General features: G+C 39.4%; 1 protein-coding gene across 1 annotated transcript in view; it reads left to right on the forward strand.

Moving 5' to 3' along the window:
* The window catches only part of LOC124788039 (WW domain-binding protein 11), a 99,286-nt gene that overhangs the window by 62,862 nt on the left and 15,764 nt on the right, over positions 1 to 20,660 (forward strand). The window contains exon 6 of the mRNA XM_047255097.1: positions 17,052 to 17,451. Coding sequence (XP_047111053.1) covers positions 17,052 to 17,451 — 400 coding nt within the window. The remainder of the gene's footprint in view (positions 1 to 17,051; positions 17,452 to 20,660) is intronic.

Below are 20,660 nucleotides of genomic sequence, written 5' to 3' on the forward strand. Positions count from 1 at the left end.
TTTTTTACTAATAACCGAGTAATTGGAACCAGCCATAGCAGCAGTGCTAAAATTTTTGGTTGTTACATAAAACTTTAAAAAAATTGATATTTATTCATAAAAGTTCCATTGCTTTGAAATATTGGATTTTATAGATATTGGAAATCAGACCAGCACTATTGTAATAAAACCTATGGCTTAGAAACTAGCAAAAAACACAAGGCATTTGAATCAGTACTGCATCGCAGAGGCAATAATGTACCTTTTGCTGTGTGGTGCGTAGGCTTGACAGATCCAAAAACAGAAAAACCAGATTTTGTGTTTATATTCAGCTGGCCTTTCTGCTCTAAAAGCCGGATTATAAATTTTGAGTACAAATAGTCGGTTGGGTATTTTCAGTCAGTTGGGTATTTTCAATCATTTATTAATAATCAGTTACAGTCAGTTGTTTCCACCATAAATGTGCCTCAACTTAAAAAAAAGCACCTTTATAATTTAGCAGTTATGATAGCAATCAAGTTCTGTCTTCTTAGTTGATGTCTTTTTCCTCAGATAATGTATGTCAAAATAAACTACAAGCTGCCTGTTGAACAATGTAATTATACATTGTTCTGGAGCAGAAAGTGAAAATATGTTCAGAAACTTTCACTTCAGTTTGTCTTATAAATGAATAACATTAATATGTAAGTAAGTATTAAAATTTCTCTCCTAAACCCACTTTATCAAGAATTTTATTTTTCTTAGAAATCATTTCATGTAGCTCTTGATAGGATAATTTTAAATTACGCAATACCTTAGTGATTGTGTCGGTTTGCAATTTATCCTTGGGTTCATTGGTCATTTATGAAACAGAACTCTCATTCAGTGTTGGCATTATTGCCTGGAATTTCAGGTAATGTTTTGCTAATTTCAGTAATTCCAAATAAAATCCTTTATTATGCACTTGCATTTCTCAACACTGATGAGAACGAGGTGTAAGCAGGATGGAGTGGGATAGGCAATGGACTGATCGACACATTCTTCCTACTTTGCCTCACTCGCTCTGTGCCTTGCATGGTTGTAACATGGGATGTTGTGCTTGTTCAGCCTACACAGAAAAGTGTTGGACACAGTCATAACAATAGCATTTCTTGGTATATTGGCAATCCTAGTGGCATGGTCTATTGACAGTATGCGTGGACACATAGTGTGCAAGAGTTGCCCCCAACGGTTTTGTATGGTAATTTCTCACTGTTTTCCTCAGACATTGAACTCATACCATCCAGGGTGTACACGCGGCCAAGGAAAAAAAAATCCTGAATTTCCCTGTTAAATATACACTTTCTTCCGGGTGAAAATACACTTCTTCCGTGTTATGTGACAGTATACTTTCTGTGAGAACTGTAAAACTTATAAATCCTTTGAATGGTTTGGTTTTATACAGCGGTGTAGAATTTCCCAGCACTTTAGAAAACGAAACTCACGGGAAAAACACTTTTTGGAAAGATCTTTGATGTGCAGTAACATGTATGTTGCATATTTTCATATTATTTAAATTCGAATTCCACTAAACCTCGCCTGTTACTTTCTGAAAGCATTGAAATTGAGATTGCGATGCACCTTTGTAAGCCAGTCATAGCTCATCTCACGTGATCTCGCAATCCGATGACAGTGGATATTCAGAGCATAGGACACATGATGCAGTCAGGCAGTAGCAACATCACTGTCAAGTAGCGAGAAAAAACAAATAGGAAAAGTTACAGTTTAAATTAATTTACATAGTGTTGCTACAAGAACAGCAAAGCTTTCACATATAATATTGGTCTCGAAGATTAATAAGCTGCAAGAGAAGCTACGCTAATCTTTCACATATAACATTGATCTTTTTGTGCGTGTTACACTTTAAGATACATCACACGAATGTGCCAGTAAAATTTTTAATAACGACATAAATATCTGATCTTCTGGGCTCGAAATTCTTCTAACTGGCTCGTCATCAGAGAGTTGATTTTTAATGAGAGTCAAACGCTCTGCAATTTCAGAAATTCATCATACATTCTCGCACATAGTTCATCTTGCGTAAAAGGAAATTTACTTTGAAAGTAACGCTTTTCAAACCACCATTCGCAATAACCTGTTAGAAACAGGTTTGTTCCAGCAGTTGTCAGAGTGCCAGATAGGCGTCACTGGGCTTGCGCAGCTTTGATGACATAGGGAGCCCGTATGTTCGTACATGTAAAACATTAAAATATCTTACATAAAAGAAATAAGACATCAAAGGCTACTACAAAAGCATCGGAATTTTATGAACCAAACTCAAATGCGTGATCCGGTTTAAAGCGCACATTCGTATGTCCAGATTCCCAATGAAGTAGGCTTTTCAGTGCGCTTTTCGGGATGTAAATTTTCTTTGAGTACCAGTATTGTATTATCTCGTGCTTGGTTCTTTATTATGCCATACATACTAGAAGCTGAAAACATGCACTTAAAATGCTGCGAACAGTTGAAACTAGCTAATAGTTTCGAATTACCGTATTTACTCGAATCTAAGCTGCACTCGAATCTAAGCCGCACCTGAAAAATGAGACTCGAAATCAAGGAAAAAAAATTTTCCCGAATCTAAGCCGCACCTGAAATTTGAGACTAGAAATTCAAGGGGAGAGAAAAATTTTAGGCTGCATCTTCAAATCGAAACAAAGTTGGTCCATTGTAATATGAGACACAATTTAGGTCAAATGAATGACGATACAGCTACAGTAGTTTGGTTCGAGACGTAAGCTTAGCAGTTACGCTTTACCAGATAGCCATTGCTATGTGTCAGGCGCTCTGTCCGTATTTATACGGGTACCCTTCTTTTTTCACGTGCGTCACTCTTAAGCTGAAGATGCATTACTGTACTGTGTCATGCATTGTTTGTCGCATTTTGATAATGAGTGTGTATGGCCTGTCGCCGCTCACGGCATGGCTCGCTTTTGTGCGTGCCACCGCCGCTTACAATCGTCTCATTAGCGAAACAATGGCAAGAGACTGCTATTTGTTGTTACTTATACTGCTGCTTTCTTTGATAATGACCAACAAGAACCAAATAATAGACTGCGTATGATAGAATATGTTCTGAACGAGAGTTTAACGAAAATTTTTCTCCGTTTGAAAATCTTTGCAGGCGCCTCTTTAGTACATTACATTCTGCACAGAAATTAGAGTAATCTTAGATTTAAAAATCTAGTCAATTGCTGTGCTTCATTTCTGACTGTATCACTATTACGCATAAGAATAATACGAATATAAACATGACATCATATGTGTATTCTTCCGTGTTTTCTGTTGTCTCACTCTAGTTTCGTAGTTTATTAGGCAGACAGAATTTAAATGAAATAGCAGCAAACATGAAAGAATACGTGGCAAAATGTTTATATTCGTATTATTCTTATGGTGAGGAGAATACTGCATGTGATTCACAATTCATAAAATTTCCTATTAGCAACCATCTCTTCTCACAGGTAGGAAAAAATTCAGAACGTAGAGTTGGCCATATTGACAAACATCCCTAACAGTCTTGCCAGTCGGATTTACGTAGTACATTGAAACGCTGCAACATTCGAAGATAAACAATACGGAATTTGTATTTACTTCGATGGATAATGCATGAAAATGCAGTGGTCGAAACTCGGGCCGGAGGAAAAAAAGCTCGTCTTCCACTTTTTTTTTTTTTTTTTTTTTTAATTTATTTACTGACGCAGAGGTTTTGGCACCAGTATTTATCTTTGTGCCTGCAAAGCATGCCTGTGAAGCGCTACACATATTCGACGGCAGAAGTTAGTTGTGGCGGCACCTACCAACATTTTTCAGAACTTCCGCTTGCTTTGTACTCGATTCTAAGCCGCAAGTGGTTTTTTTTTATTACAAAAACCGGAAAAAAGTTGCGGCTTAGATTCGAGTAAATACGGTAAACACTTCGTTTCAAATAAATTGACTGCCTCAGTGGAAAAGATTAATAAAAGCCAAATTTCTGTAGCAAACTGACAAAAAAACTTCATTGTCTGGCACTCAGATTGCTCTGCACATCAGCCCTGGATTTACGATATTTCCGAACTGGGGCAATAGTAGATAGTGCCCTCACCCCCTCCCGCGAGCGTTTGGAATAGGACTTTTCAGAAATATGTTTATTTTGTAGCACACATCTTTCTGAAGAGTCTGATACATAAAACATAAATGTTCGACGACATGTGAGACATATTATTTCCTCTTAGGTTGGCCAAGTGCAGCGCCATGCTCCTTTACACCGTATTATTCTATTGCACATCACTGAATTTCGTTCCGTAGGATTCGAACGTGTATATTTTGTACTGGATGCCATCAAACTATATTCAGGACAGGTTTGACATCCTGCCCCTCTTTAAAAAATAAATAAATAAATAAATAAATAAACTCACAATTAATACTGGATGGGAAGATTTGTAACTGGGAGAACAATAACTCTTCAGAAAATTTACATTCTTTATTGCCTATTAACTAACAACATGCTGTTTTGTGTGACATAAAATTAAATATAGAATACGTAAAGGCAAGAAACACGTAAGACCGTATACATTTCTTCCTACTGTTTTTTCTCTCTATCTTGCTACAACTTTACATGGTGTGCTTTCCCGACTGCGAAAGAATCTATTACCTCGTCAAAGGTCATCAAATGTTTTGCTACACGAAAAATCGAAGTGTCGTTATCTAATATTGAAAAAGCTGTTAATACAAATAGTACCCATGACTGTTGTGGTTTCTTCATCTGATTATGTCTATTTTGTCACTGTCTGCTAGATAAAATGAAATAGGTCTTTCTAATATTGCAACCATTGTAACATACATCAAATTAACGAGATTGTTTTGGCACAAATGGTCCTTTTTATAACACGGCAGAATATAATTCAGGAAGTACCAATACCAAATGCGCCCCCCCCCCCCCCCCTCCGCTTCTGCCCCCTAGATCCAGGCATGCTGCGCATGGGTGCATCTGGCAGCTTGGGCGCGCTTGTAAGTTTTTTCCATCCAAAAGCAGAAGGTACTACTCATATGCATGCATAAGAGCGCGTTCACAACTGCTCAAAGGAATCTAAGGTAAACAGTTGTTATGAAGCCATGTGTGTTTTGTTGTACACACGCATTTTCTTTGCAATTTAAGTTTTATTTTTTTCTCTCATTCCTGTTTTATTGCTACAGTATTATTCTGCAGTAGTGAGATATATATAATAGAAGGAAACATTCCACATCGGAAAAATATATCTAAAAACAAAGATGCTGTAACTTACCAAACGAAAGCGTTGGTATGTTGATAGAGACAATAACAAACACAAACACACACACAAATTTCAAGCTTTCGCAACCCACGGTTGCTTCATCAGGAAAGAGGGAAGGAGAGGGAAAGACGAAAGGATGTGGGTTTTAAGGGGGAGGGTAAGGAGTCATTCCAATCCCGGGAGTGGGAAGACTTACCTTAGGGGGGAAAAGGGACAGGTATACACTCGCACACAGTCTGCTTCTGTCTGTGTGTGTGTGTGTGTGTGTGTGTGTGTGTGTGTGTGTGTGTGTGTGTATACCTGTCTTTCTGCTCCCGGGATTGGAATGACTCCTTACCCCCTCCCTTAAAACCCACATCCTTTCGTCTTTCCCTCTCCTTCCCTCTTTCCTGATGAAGCAACCGTGGGTTGCGAAAGCTTGAAATTTGTGTGTGTGTTTGTTATTTCTCTCTATCAACATACCAATGCTTTAGTTTGGTAAGTTACAGCATCTTTGTTTTATTTCTTTTTTAAGAACATCTGTTCCCACCAGTCAAAATTACAAAAATTTAACTGAAAACTAGAAATGAAAAATTTCCAGAATTCTAAAAAACTCCCGGGTTTTTCCCGATTTTTTCCCGGACGAAAAAGTTCTCGGGTTTTTCCAGGATCTCCGGTTGTCCCAGGTCATATACACCCTGACCATCCCTAGTTCATGGAAGTATTTTATGAAGTGTGGTAGCAAAGAATTACAATGCTCCATTTGCTTTAAAAGATTAAAAACAGGAGGAGGCAAAACAAATTTGCAACTTCATGTAAGTAAAAACATCCGTTATGTTCCTTGGAAGAGAAGTTGTATTTGATTGTAATACCTATCATTTTATTGACATGCTATAAACTTGGGATAATAACTGAACCCTTAATTCTGTGATTGGTTCAGTGGTAAAAATTAATTTCATCCAAAAGTGATGATCTTGGGAAGTCGCCAACTTGCAACCTTATGCTCTTGCCGCCATTGCATCCCCCTCATTTACCTTCGCGGTCATTGCTAGAGACAATAAGACTGATTTTTTCTACAGCCTCATATTCATCATGATCTGCTCCTTCATCTTCATTAGAATTTCCACCTTTGTTCAAGTCTGCATGTGTTACTGGAAATAATAGCAATAAAAAAACCACAAATCAGTTATATCAGAAACTGGTTATTCTGAGCAGATTTAAAAGTTTGATTAAACTGGAGATGAAAAGAATCAATGTAACGGAAAACTGGTTGTTTCAATGATAACCACCATCCCTTCTGATGCCCCTTGTCACGGTTGCTGGAGTCTGGTCTGTACGCTGCCATTTCCATCTGGTGCGTACACAGATTAGCTATTGTCTTCCACTGGTGTTAGTGTTTGGACAGAATTGGGATTTGCCCACACATGGCGGCTGCGGCAGGCGATGCCAAGAGCATGGAAACAGGCCGGTTAAGGTGTACGTACAGGCAGCATCAGTGGCCAGCCCAGCTACAATACTTTTAACTTTCCTGATGATACTCTATAAGGCTCTCACAGAACTCCTGTGTGAGGACCTGAACCCCCTTAATGTTCTGTGTGGCTCTGTTATCGCCTGCCTCAGGCTAGAGCTGTTAAGAGTCTCATATCATTAGGACTTCTGTGTCTGCTGAACACAATGAGGAGCACAGATTTCTGTACTTCTACAGAGTCTTTCTTGCCAGTGGATCTCTCGGTACCCTTCCAATCCTCACAAGCAAGTATCTTTAGGAAGTGGCCGATAACATACACTGCAGTCACCATTTTCTGATCAGGATGAACTGAGTAGATAAAGCAGTGGCTGAAAGGAAACACAGAAAACAGATGCTAAATGGGACTTAACTGGAAGTGCACTAAACTCCCGCTAATCCAGCCCTCAGTAGTTTAGCCTCTCAGTAGTCTGGTCCACATCCAGTCTCTAGTCGCTCAAGCAGAAATCACACATACACTTATGAATTCTCAAGTGCAACAATGTTGTTAGTAAATTACAATGTTAAGCTATGCTCTAAATGTTTGAAGTTGTTGCTTTCTTTATGGTTCAGAATCATGATTTCTAAAATTAAACATGTGCTGGACCTCAGGCAGAAACTCGAAATTAAAGGTAAGTTGAAGTGAGGTTCTTAGCACAAAGCCATTGCTGCTGAGTACAGTGCTGGACAAGCAACTATTTATGAGAAAATTGTAACAGACACAAAGAGATAATCAAAACCTTACAGGAAGTTTTTATTATGAAAGTAAATATCTCGTAAAGCAGATGCTAAAGCTGCAGACATCTTCCTGGAGTACACTAAACAACAATCAGAAACATGCAGTACCAGCGTAAGTAATGCTTGTAAAGCCATTGTGTAACAAAGCTTACTGCCATCCCATATCATCATTGCAATAACTAAAAACTTTGGATATGTTTCAAAGTGAGTGATATTACTATATAAGTACACAATCGAGGACTAAGTTTTCTGTGAAAATTAATGTATCTTTGGATTTAATAAAGTACAATCCCTGTGGCCAAGAAAGTCTACTAGTATCAAACATAAACTTTAATTTGATGAAGAAATTTCTAAAGATGTATGTTTGGAGCATTGCATTATATGATGGGGGAACATGGACTTGGGAAAACCGGAACAGAAGAGAATTGAGGCATTTGAGGTGTGGTGCTACAGTAGAATCTTGAAAATTAGGTGGACTGATACAGTAAGGAATGAAGTGGTTCTCCGCAAAATTTCTGAGAAAAGAATTATATGGAAAACAGTGATGAGAGGACAGGATGATATGACATCAGGGAATAAGTTGGATGGTACTAGAGGAAGTTGTAGAGAGTAAAAATTGTAGAGGAAGAGAGAGATTGGAATACATCCAGCAAATAATTGAGGATGTAGGTTGCAAGTGCTACTCTGAGATGAAAAGGTTGGCAAAGGAGAGGAATTTGTGGCGGGCCACACCAAACCATTAAAAAAAGACTGATGACTGAACACTGCAACACCACACATAAGCAGATGCATCACATTATGAATGTGATCCACCACACCACTTATGTATCCATCTTGTAGTCTTCAGAGTATCTCCTAAGACAGCTTGTCAGTTGGTGAAGTGAGCAGTGCACTCAGCAATAAGGAACAGATGTGTAGCACTACACAGGTTCATGCTTAGCAAATGTAGAGACATATACAATCTTTCAGACTGCAAGGGTCTGATAAGACTGTTAAAGAGAGCAGGAGGAAGCCATTATGAGTGTTCCTGGAATAAAAAATTATTCCACTAGATCAACACAAGCATAGGAAGATAGGAGGATTTCCAGAAAAAGAAAATCAAATAGGGCATGCAGTGGCAACTTGATAAACTAGAGGAACTCAGTTTAGAAATTTTTAGTAAAATGTAAAAGACACACGAAAGAAATTACCTTTGACACCTGTTGGCAGATTAAAATTGTGTGCCGGACTGAACTCGAAGTTGGGACCTTTGCCTTCCACAATATCCTTTCTTTCAGGAGTGCTAGTCTTGCAAGTTTTGCAAGAGAGCTTCTGTGAAGTTTGGAAGGTAGGAAATGAGGTACTGGAAGAAGTAAAGTTGTGAGGATGGGTCGTGAATTGTGCCGGTGTATCTCAGTTGGCAGAGCACTTGGGTGTGGAAGGCAAAGGTCCCAAGTTGGGAGTCTCAGTCCGGCACACAGTTTTAATCTGCCATCAAGTGTCAAAATTACATACTTTTGTGTGTAAGAATCAGACAAGTTCAGAACAATTTGAGAACTAGTGGTGACTAGCCGACTTGCCAAGAGCATCAACAGTGAGTCATCAGAGAACAACAAGCAGACAAAAAGAAAGAATGACAGTGGACATGCCATGTCAGAATAGTAAGTCTAGAAAGCAAACAGAGATCTAAAATTGAGTTTCTAAGACATAGCAAACTCAGAACCAAGATAACGATGTATTGTGAGATTAGTACTGTAGTGCACAGAAATTGTAACTGATTGTGATGCCATAGTGCTCCCAGCTTGAAAGGGACACAGCAGCTGTCGATAGGCTGGCTTAGTGAGTGGGTCCACGCGGCAGCCCTAGCAGTGGCGACCCGCATCAACCACACGATGCGCGGCCACGCTGTCTAGTGGCTACCATCGTTTTCCATATCACCTGTGCTGGGGCAGGAAACCTAAAAATTTTTATACAGTAAGAATACACTGAAAGAAACACAGTGTGAAAATGTTAGCTGCTAAGATACACTGCAGATATTTTAAAAAAAGAATGTTAAAATTTTCTGAATTTGTAGCTCGCCAGGCGGCTGGAGACATTATACCACTGCTATAATTGTAGCAGACAGCGCTTCCACAACACTGTGGGCACATGCACTTGGTTAACAACACATTGGTAAATACATAACACAGCACAACATGATCATAATTTGTATAACGTTTCAGTTTCTGTTGATAGTATCTCCTAGATGATTGTTCACAGTTACTATTTGCTCAATTTGCAACCCATTTAATGTCCATAATAATTAGCAGTTGCCTTTGCTTTATCACTAAGTGTTAGTAATGGAGACAAAACTGAAATAATTTTCTTTATGATTTCTTGGTATATGCTTGCTAGTAGCATATGTCTTTGTGCAGCTTCCAGACTTTCATTGTAACGTGGAATCCAATTAATGTTTCCAACCTGACAAAAATGAAATATGAAGAATGTGGTATGGATATGCAATCGAAACCACTTATTGCTCTTGAAGACCTGTGTATGTATTATACCTACGCACATCAAAAAAAGGTTTTGCGTCAGCTTGATTCTGTCCTCTTGCATTGATGTATGCCTGCATTTGTCATGGCATACTATCCACAAGTACATCAAGGCACTGTTGGTCCAGATTGTCCCACTCCTCAACGGCAATTCAGCGTAGATCCCTCAGAGTGGTTGGTGGGTCACATCATCCATAAACAGCACTTTTCAATCTATCCCAGACATGTTCGATAAGGTTCATGTCTGGAGAACCTGCAGCCACTCTAGTCAAGCAATGTCGATATCCTGAAGTAAGTCATTCACAAGATGTGCACGATGGGGTTGCGAATTGTCATCCATTAAGGTGAATGCATCGCCAATATACTGCCGATATGGTTGCACTGTCAGTTGGAGGGTGGCATTCATGTATCGTACAGCCGTTATGGCACCTTCCATGACTACCAGCTGCATATGTCGGCCCCACATAACGCCATCACAAAACAGCAGGGAACCTCCACCTCACTGCACTCGATTCAGCCTAACCAGGTTGCCTCCAAACACATCTCCAATTGTCTGGTTTAAGGCATATGCGACACTCATCAGTGAAGAGAACGTGATGCCAATCCTGAGCGGTCCATTCGGCATGTTGTTGGGCCTATTTGAACCACACTGCATGGTGTTGTGATGGCAAAGATGGACCTCGCCATGGACATTGGGAGTGAAGTTGCACATCATGAGCCTATTGCACACAGTTTGAGTCATAACACAATGTCCTGTGGCTGCACGAAAAGCATCATCCAACATAGTGGCACTGCTATCAGGGTTCCTCCGAGCCGTAATCCATAGGTACAGGTCATCCACTGCAGTCTTGGGCGGCCTGAGCAAGGCATGTCATCGACAGTTTCTGTCTCTCTCTATCTACTCCATGTTCAAACAACATTGTTTTGTTTCACTCTGAGACGTCTGGACACTTCCCTTGCTGAGAGCCCTCCCTGGTACAAAGTAAGAATGCTGACGCGATCGAACCGTGGTATTGATCGCCTAGGCATGGTTGAACTACAGACAACACGAGCTGTGTACCTCTTTCCCGGTGGAATGACTGGAACTGATCGGCTGTCAGACCCCCTCCATCTAATGAACAGTGAAAGGGACTGTGTCTGTGATACAATATGCACTGTCAACGTGTATCTTCAAGAGTTCTGGGAACTAAACTTGTTTTGATGTGTGTATTATCATAGGACATTCATTCCAGTGATGTCACATTTCATTAGAAATTGTGAAAACGTAGACAAAACTTTAAATAACTCAGATGATGATTGTTGTGCCCAGTCCAGAAGAAAAATGGAGTGTCTTCCAAGCCCAAAGAAAACATACACAGTAATAGTTTTCAGTAAGAAAGAAAAGTCTTAAATTTCTTTTGTGAAACAAAATAGGAAGAAAATGTTTAAATTTAAGCAGTGTGCAAAGCCACATTCGTTTTATAAAATATGAACATGAATTGTGCATATGGAAGAAGATTTACATGATGTACGAAATATGCATCAAAATGAAACTCTCAAAAGTGTCAAAGTAAAACTATGTGAAAGATTCAGAACTGCTTGAGATAGTCAGTGCACTGTTTCCGAGGGAGCTCTAAAAGACTGGACACTCTGAAGTTCAAGTGAGATGAACATTACTGATTTCAAAGCCTCTTAGACCTGGTTAAACAGATTCAGGAAATTATAAGGGAAAGGTAGTCCCAAAATTATTAAGTTTACTTTGAGTAAACCTGTAGAGATGTCATTAATAGGTAATATTATAGAGAGATTCGTAGTGGACGTGAAGACAAAGCTTCTTGTTACCTCTCAAAAACTGTTTATAAAGCCAGTCAGTCAGATTTCTTGCCAGTTGCGCTTTATTGTTTTGAGCGAAAAACAAACAAGAGTCACTCGCGCACTCGATGGGTGCTATGACTCATTCATATACCATATTTACCCAATGATAAGATGAGGTTTATTCCCAAATTCATTATTCAAAAAATACAAGTCACCTTATATTCCAAGATTAAACTATTGTTGTGGAGGTCAACATTTTTATGTTGTTTAATAAGAGTATATAGGGTCATCTTACACTAAAAAGTGAAGCATTGCCTATTGAGGTCACACGCAGCTTTATTCAGAAACATTCTGAAGGGCACTTGTGGGCAAACAATACTCGCATTCATATAGCTCAAGATCTCCCAACAGCCCGAAGTACTCACTACTGTATCGATGTTGCTCAAACAGTCACGTGGCACTAGTACAAAGTATATGCAAGCAGCTATGAACTAGCCACTACAACAGTCTACTGATCTGCTTAAAATTTAACAATTTTGTGAAACACAGGAGGAAACATCGTTAAATTCTGTCACCTTACATACTCTTGTAGTATTTGAACCGGTTCGCAATAAAAGTTCTAATACATTTGTGGATACCAAATACAAAAATTAATCCTGCTTATTAAGTAAAGGGAACATTCAAAAGTGAAAATGCCGTCCTGCAGCCAGCATTACTTGGCACTGCAACCAGACCAATATTTTATTTGAGTATGAGAGACAGTAATGATTTACTAAGTGGTTTGCAGATGAGAAATTCGGTCGCTGTTCATGTATTAGAATGCCAGGTAAAAATATTACCAGCTTTTTACTAGCCTTAGAATATGATGGTGAAATTCAGATGAAACAAAGAGGAAAATTAATTCAGAGTGAAATGTCTAACAAACAAAATAAATCATACTAAACTGATTGTAATTGAAATCATGAGAATAAATCACAACACAAGACTTGCCACAGATATAAGTAGATCACGATCACGGGATGAGCGAAAATTTGAGAATCGAACTGACTCATGACTGCACTCTTCAATTTATGTCCTAGTAGCTGTTGTTACACCTGATACTGCAGGCAATGTTTCACAGTTGCGCTCAAGTGCAATATTGCAGAAAGGGTGAAGGAGAACAATGAAATCAGAATGGCTGAGAACTAGAATGAGTGCAGGGAGAGGAGTAGAGTGTGGGCAGCAGATTATGTCATATTGCCAACCATGGGAATCTGTTCTGCATACTTCTGCTTTTTAGGAACATGTTCCGTGTTTAAACTGTAGTTTGACTGAATCTGTTTGTAACTGGAATTGAACTGACTTGAAAATTGAACAAAAACTCAATAGTAGTTTTCATTTCTGCAGGAGATACTAAAACTACAGATAGTGACCAGTGGCGTACTGAGTGTTCTGTGGTGCAAATGTTGTCGACACTTACCATGTTGTATGGCAGGATAAAAGGGGTTGTGTCCACTGCTGATTCTGTGCAGATAATGAGAGAGTGATGGGCAGACAATATCTTTGAAAGCAACAGACATTGTAGCGCTCTCTCATCAGTATAGAAGCAAAATCCAGTAGATATCTGGAAAGAAAACAACATGTTCTCAGGTCCCACTGTAACCATAACCTTAGAAATCATGACATATTCAGAAGAAACAGCCAAATATTTGTGACAACAAAGGTACGGATTCCACAGCTGTACCATTAGGGTGATGATGATTAAATATAGTGAGACCACAGGTGACAGGTTAGTAATGCAGAAAGGAGGAAAAGAAAACAGTCCACAAATTAATGTAAAGAGTTTCATTTTGTTTATTTAATTCTCATTGTATTACCAAAATGTAACAGTAAATGGCATAAATTTAGAATTAACTTTTTAGGCAGTTACTAAGTCAATAAAACTGTTTGCATTTTTGATTAGTAAAAGTAAGTTAAAAATAATTTTTTCTCAAGGAGATTTTGAAAAGAGGGATGGGGTGTTTTATATTCAGGGTCATCTTATACTTGGGTAAATATTGGTACAACAATGTCAGTTATGAGTTTCGGAGGGGTATTGTTTCTGCAGTTTAATCTTTGTCTTCAGGAACATCGGGGCAAACTAGGACCAAAAATTAAGAAAGAGGACTGTTGACTTGCAAAAGTCTAATAATTAAAAATGGGAGAAAATAATGTTCATTGTTACATACTAAAAGTTTTCTTACCATTTGCAGAAAATAATTCACTGCTTCTGTTGAACACTTGGCCTAGAATAATGATACCGCTGTCTTTAGGACGAGGACGCGATATAACTCTGATCTCACATATGCAGCAAGTAGTGTGATTCAGCCTCTCGATAAAAAAAATTTTCAACAGTGTAAAGTATTTTTCAGAAAATTGGCAGACAGCATAATTTCCAATACATCTTTGTCATTTCAGGTTAATCAGCAGAACAGTGCTGTTAAAAGAAAATCTTGACTTTTAAACTATGTCAATTCGAATAAAAATCACCAGTTTTCGATTGCTATCTCTGCCATCGTTGTCAGGAGTACAAACCACTGACTGCTAGAGCTGGCTCGGTTTTCTGCTTATGTAGGTACAATTGGAGCAGCTTGCACCAGTCAGAGAGAGGGCCAAAACGTCCTGTTATGGAAGGTGAGTTGGGCAGCCCTGAGCAGCTCCGGGTCACCACGAGACTGAGTGATGTCAGGTGGCACAAGGGGCTAGTGCCACATTTGAAACAGCCACTCCCATCTCAGTGTAAGGGTCAATCGTCCATCTTTGCTCTCTTTCAGTATCAACATATTGGGATGATTGCGTTATAGAGGTGGTGGCTGATATTAAAATAAAGAGCAACAAGTTTCATAGAGACAAGAGGTGCACATTTAGTAAGGCATGGGGACAGGCTTTGGATATTGAAAGAGAGCGAAGATGGATGCCTGACAGGCTTTGGATATTGAAACGGAGCGAAGATGGATGCCTGACACTCATAAGGAGGCAGGAGCGGTGGTTTAAACCTTTAACTGCTCTGGAGTTGTTAATGCACGTGCCTTTGTACCTGTCCCTGTGTGCTCTGACCGTGTTTACGTGTGCCACCAATCCTTCTACCTGGTACTCTGAACGTGACTATGCGTAGACACGTTCAGAGTACCAGGTAGAGATTAAAGTCCATACTGGTGAAAGTTATCTGTAATGTAATGTCATACACTGCCTTGATTTTCTTATCTCCACTAGTCACTTGTGTAACAATTACATCTCTCCAATAGTATAGCTGTCGATATGAACTGCAAGTTATTAAAAAAAACTAATGATTTGGAAAATTTTTAGGATGGTTTAAGTGGTTAAAATTCATTGTTTGCATTTAGACTTCACACTATGTGGCACTACATCCCTTTGTCACAGCTAACCTGCTTATTTGGCAATTCATGCACTAGGCAGGAGGGGTTGTACAAACCACTATTATAAGCAGTTCTTCATGTGGCAGAAATGAGTAACTTTAACAGTTTTTGTTTTTAATATTTGCAGAGTATCCTGGCAGCTAAATTTTGGCACTGCATTCCTTTCAGTGTATTCTTCCTGTGTGAAAAATTCCAGGGTAGGTTTCAGCATATTGAATTGTACCAGTCCTTTGCGAGTTTGTGTATAATGTACTTTGTAAGTTTTGTGTATTTAATCTTATTCGTTAGACTATTTTAGCAAGGCACTAAGAACCTTGTAGAGGAATTCATACTATATTTTGTGTTATTTTTAAATTATATCCTGCATTGGCCAGTATTAATTTTTCACTCAAATACTTACTCTTTCAAAAAGTTTCCTATGCTATATGACAACTACCTACATAAGCTGCCAGACAACTAACAAGGTATTTCACTGGTGGTTACTGAACCAGTGGTGCTTGTTGCCAATACTTCCTTGTCTTCTTCTTCTTCTTCTTCTGCATGTGCCTTATCCCGCATGGCCACAGTGTCGGCAAGGTTATTAGTGAGTTTGGCATGGTTAGTTAAAGGGGTGGCCAGATGCCCTTCCTGTCACCACCCCGGAATGATGATGAAAATGATGAGGACAACACAAACACCTAGTCCCTGGGCAGAGAAAATCTCCAACCCAGGAATCGAACCCGGGACCCTGTGTTCCAGAGGACTTTGTTACTTTTCTCTTTTCTCAGTATACAGTCTTTTGTCTCCATCATGTTATGTAACATAGTTTGTTGTTATTCGGGCAGCTTGGAGAGTAAGTGGCAGGTCACAGATCCAAAGTTCTTTGGTTCATCTCTGTTTCCACCTCTGGTAATATCTGTAACTGGAAAACATGCCAGGTTGCACTGTGGTTCCAAGTCCATGTTGAGCTGCACACTGGACTCACATTCGGAAGGATGGCAGTTCAAATCCATGTCCAGCCTTCCTGATTTAGGTTTTCCGTGATTTCCCAAAATTGCTCCACACAAATTCTGGGATGGTCCCTTTCAAAAGGGCACACCCGAATTTCTTCTCCATCCTTCCCTAATTCAATGGGTGCGGTGACCTCTCTGTTTGGTCCCCTCCCGAAATTCAACCAACAAACTGTGTTAAACTGTATAATATTGCCCTAAAATAACAAGACAGGTAAACCAGTTTAAAGGTCAGGGAAGGCAAGGGTGTGTACCATCTCCAGCCAGAACAACCAAGCCTAGTGTCCACTTTCTATCTTTGCCCCTCGCGTTATCATCATTTTTTGTTCTTACTATTCTGCAATCATTGCGTTTTTAGATTAGAAGTTCTTGTGTATCCTTCATGGTATTGTTTTTTGTGTAGTTGGACAATGTAAAAATAATAATACTAATAAAAACAAAGCAATCTCTCGGGGGCACATGTGCGTTTATATGGAATGTGAAAGTCATAGCTAATCTTTATTTCATCCTGGGGTGAAATTGTGCATTTGTATGCAACCTGAAACTATCTTTATTTCATCTTGGACAAAATATTGTTGCAAATGAGCTAAAGATCTTGAAATTTTCAGTAAAGTGAAAGAAGTTACATGTAATATCATGTAATATGGTTTTAACCACACACACACACACACACACACACACACACACACACACAATCATGGTGGCACCCAAATGCATCCGCACATGGCTGCAGTGATACTGTCTGACACTGCTACTGCAGTGATACTGTCTGACACTGCTAAGGAGGTGAGATGGATGGACACATGACTTTCACACTGGCGTAATGATTTAGTGAAGAAGTATTGACAGTGTAAAATACTTTACGTGTACACATTATTGTATCCCAATTTCAGATGGAAGAAGTTCATCGGAAGCGCGAGCAAGACCGTGCTGCTGATCTGAGTGCTAGATTATCTGTACTGGAGGCAGAGGAAGGAGGAGAAGAAAATTCAAAGCAGGGGAGTGGTGCACCAAAGGCCGATGTCACCGGTGCAGGTGCACTGCCCGAAACAGCTGCCACTGACACGAGCGTGCCGCCCCCCACAGTGTCAGAGAATGCGCAGCAACCGCCACCACCACTGGGAATGCTGCCAGTGATGTTCAGGCCGCCGCCACTGCGACCGGGGATGCCGCCACCTATAGGGATTCGCCTCCCCCCGGGTCCACCTCCTGGCCGCCCCGGCTTACCACCTGGCCCACCACCGGGCCTGCCCCCGAGGCTCAACCTAAGGCTGCCTCCTGGTCCTCCGCCAGGTGAGTACTGTGCTTCATTGTTATTGCTGAACATTGTGATCTTCAGTCTGCCAAAGACTAGTTTGATGTAACTGTACACAGTAGTCAGTCCTGTGCAAGCACCTTTTAACTACAGCCTCCATCCACTTGGACCTGCTTTACGCCATTTCAGCCTTGGTCTCCCTCAATAATTTTAACCCCCCCCCCCCCCCCCAACACACACACACACACACACACACACACACACACACACACACACACACACACACTTCCTTGCATTACCATTTGACAATTCCTGCCTCGAGTTGTGTCCTACTCATTAGTTACATGTCTTCAGCATTCTTCTGTACCACCACATTTCAAAAGATTTTATTCTCATCTAGTCTTAACGTTTGTACAAGGCTACACCCTAGACAGATACCGTCAGAAAAGACTTCCCAACACTTAAATTTATATTCAGTGTTAAAACATTCCACTGTTTCAGAACTCCTTTCTTGCTATTGCCATTTTGCATTTTATATCCTCACTAGTTCAGGCATCATCAGTTATTTTGCTGCCCAAATAGCAGAACTTGTCAACTAATTTTAAGATTTCATTTCTTGATCTAATTCCCTCAGCATCACTTGATTTTATTTGACTATATTCCATCACCTTTGTTTTACTTTTGTTGATGTTCATCTTTATGGACAACCAGGAAATCTGGGAAAAAACAGAGAATTTTTCATCCAGGAAAAACCCAGATATTTTTTAGAATTCCAGGAATCTTTCATCGTTTTCATTTTTAGCTAAATTTTGAATGTTGACCGATAAGAACTGATACTCCAATGAAGAGTTTTACTTTAGCCCACTACTGCAGCAGTATTAGAAAATGCACCAATTACAACAACAAAACACAAGTGGCCACACGAGAGGCGTTCATTTCAAACCGACAAAGAAAAGTACAATTTTCAACCTGACCCTCTTCGATTTTCATAAAATTTGGTGTGTTCATTGCACATGACAAGGGAATGAAAAATACCAAATCACAGAATTTAGCACAAGTATAAAGAGTAATGGCCGCTCGAAGTCCTAAAAATGTGTGGAAAATTTGACAAATACTGCTGACATAAATGGCTGTATCCTCTGTTCTAATAAAGATAGAACAGTGAACCATGTAATTTTGGAAAGGTCTGAAGCTAGCTTTCCAATGGTATGCAATTTTGTCATATTCAAAGAATGTACACAATTAAGGTCAGTGACCTTGACTTTTGACCTTGAATATCACAAAACATGTCACCTTCAAAACTGATGAAAAAGTTATATTTGCTTCTTCTTGTTACACTATACAACGTAGTAAAAAATTAGGATATCAATGAGATTAGGATATGTATAGTAATAGGTACAGCAACATGTTGCATTAATGCAAAATAAATTGTTTTCAGATACCAACAATATGACACAAAGCACTGAAAAAACAAGTTTATTATTAAAAAGCTGGTGTTATAACAGTGCACAGTAAGGTAACAATGTAGGCACTCCAGTGTCAAGCTATCAAATATTGGATTGCAGTGTGGCTGCTACGTGTACACAGGTAGTTGCTGCAAAATACATAGTGCGTTGAAATTATACATATCTGCCATGAAGATGGAGTTTGAGAAGATCATGTATGGCTATAATCCATTCAAGGAACATGGACCCAACAGATACAAGAAAAATCTATGTAAAGTGCAAATGTGGATGGTTGATATGATCGGTGTCATAATGACATAACTACAAAATATGCGATAAATGTAGAAAAAAATTATCTCAGGTACAGGGTCTGTGGCTGTTCCAACAACATTGAAATGAGTGGAAACCACAAACCTGCATAGCTCCTCAGATGAGTCAGACACATCTGTAGGCTGAAAAATTGCTTTAGATGCATTAAGTGATAGTTTGGTACCTCTTGGCAAGTCCCCACTGGAGAAGAAGAGACTGGGAGAGAAAATATGCACAGAAAAAGTTCAAGCAAGTGTCCGCAGTATTCCGAAGTAAATATGTACCTAGTGTGGAAGAAAATGCAGATCATGAAACAAATGTTGAATCTGAAATGATGATGCAAGTGGTACTAGCACCAGAAGCAGTGAGAAGGTCTAAATTCTGACACTTCTTCCAAAAAGTTGGAGCATTCGAAGGATTGAAAATGAATTTTGGAGCCTCTAACTACTTAGTGAGAAAATTAAACCAATTAGTCAAAGAATGTAATATCTTAGTGGCTTCCAAGTCCAAGACCTAAATGTATCTTAAGTGAACGAACTGTGAATGGTATCATAGAATTCTACAACAGAGACAATATAAGCCGCTGTTTGCCTAGGAAGAAGGATGTTGTTTTTGTCGGGGAAAATGGTTCCAGGATTCATAAAGGAAGCGACTACTGTTGGGAAACCCGCATGGGCTGTATCAAGCATTCAAAGGCGGACACCCAGGACTGAAAACAGGATTATAAAAAATCTGCCAGTTGTGACCCAACTGTGTTTTGGCTGGTGCAGCTGCCACCCATAGTGTGTGGGTTCACAGTATTCACAAAAACGTGAAGCTCCTGTTGAAAGGTTCCAGATGAAAAGAGTTGGCACATGATGCACACTGTCAACATAGCACTTATAAACACTGTCTTGGTTCGATTTGTAATCCTGCACAGCCAAAATGCTCTAATCCTCATGTGAAAATTGTCCAGGTACACATTCTATCATGACACACCTGCAAGAGTTGTTTGATGAAAATGGAATTGATGACATAACATGTAAACTGTGGACATGTGTAGGTAGAACAGCTCTCCAGATATGTGTATTGTGTGTGGAAGACTTCTTGGAAAACCTTGCAGACAAATGAAAAAAGCTTTTGTTGCATTTCTTGATAGTCACCTGACAGTCTGAATTTCTACAACATCCGAAAGAGACACTTGGTAACAATGAATACATTGCAATATGTGATTTTACAGAAAATTATGCATATGTCCTGTAGGCTGAGGTGCATGGGTTTTCATCCATTTGTTTTTTATTATAGACATACAGAAAAGCGTGGTGCAATTGATCACATTTCCTTTGTTATATCAGAATGCCTTAAACATGTATGTTGGTTGTACCCACCTGTGATTCAGCATCTCTGCCATATGGTGAGTAGCGACTTTCCTTTTCATATGTTACATTCCATCCTTGATTTTCCATTGCTTGATTAGTGTGTGACTTTATATATTATAAATGCTTGCTATCAGC

The sequence above is a fragment of the Schistocerca piceifrons genome, chromosome 3 (genome assembly GCF_021461385.2).
Source record: "Schistocerca piceifrons isolate TAMUIC-IGC-003096 chromosome 3, iqSchPice1.1, whole genome shotgun sequence".
NCBI classification, from domain to species: Eukaryota; Metazoa; Arthropoda; class Insecta; order Orthoptera; family Acrididae; genus Schistocerca; species Schistocerca piceifrons.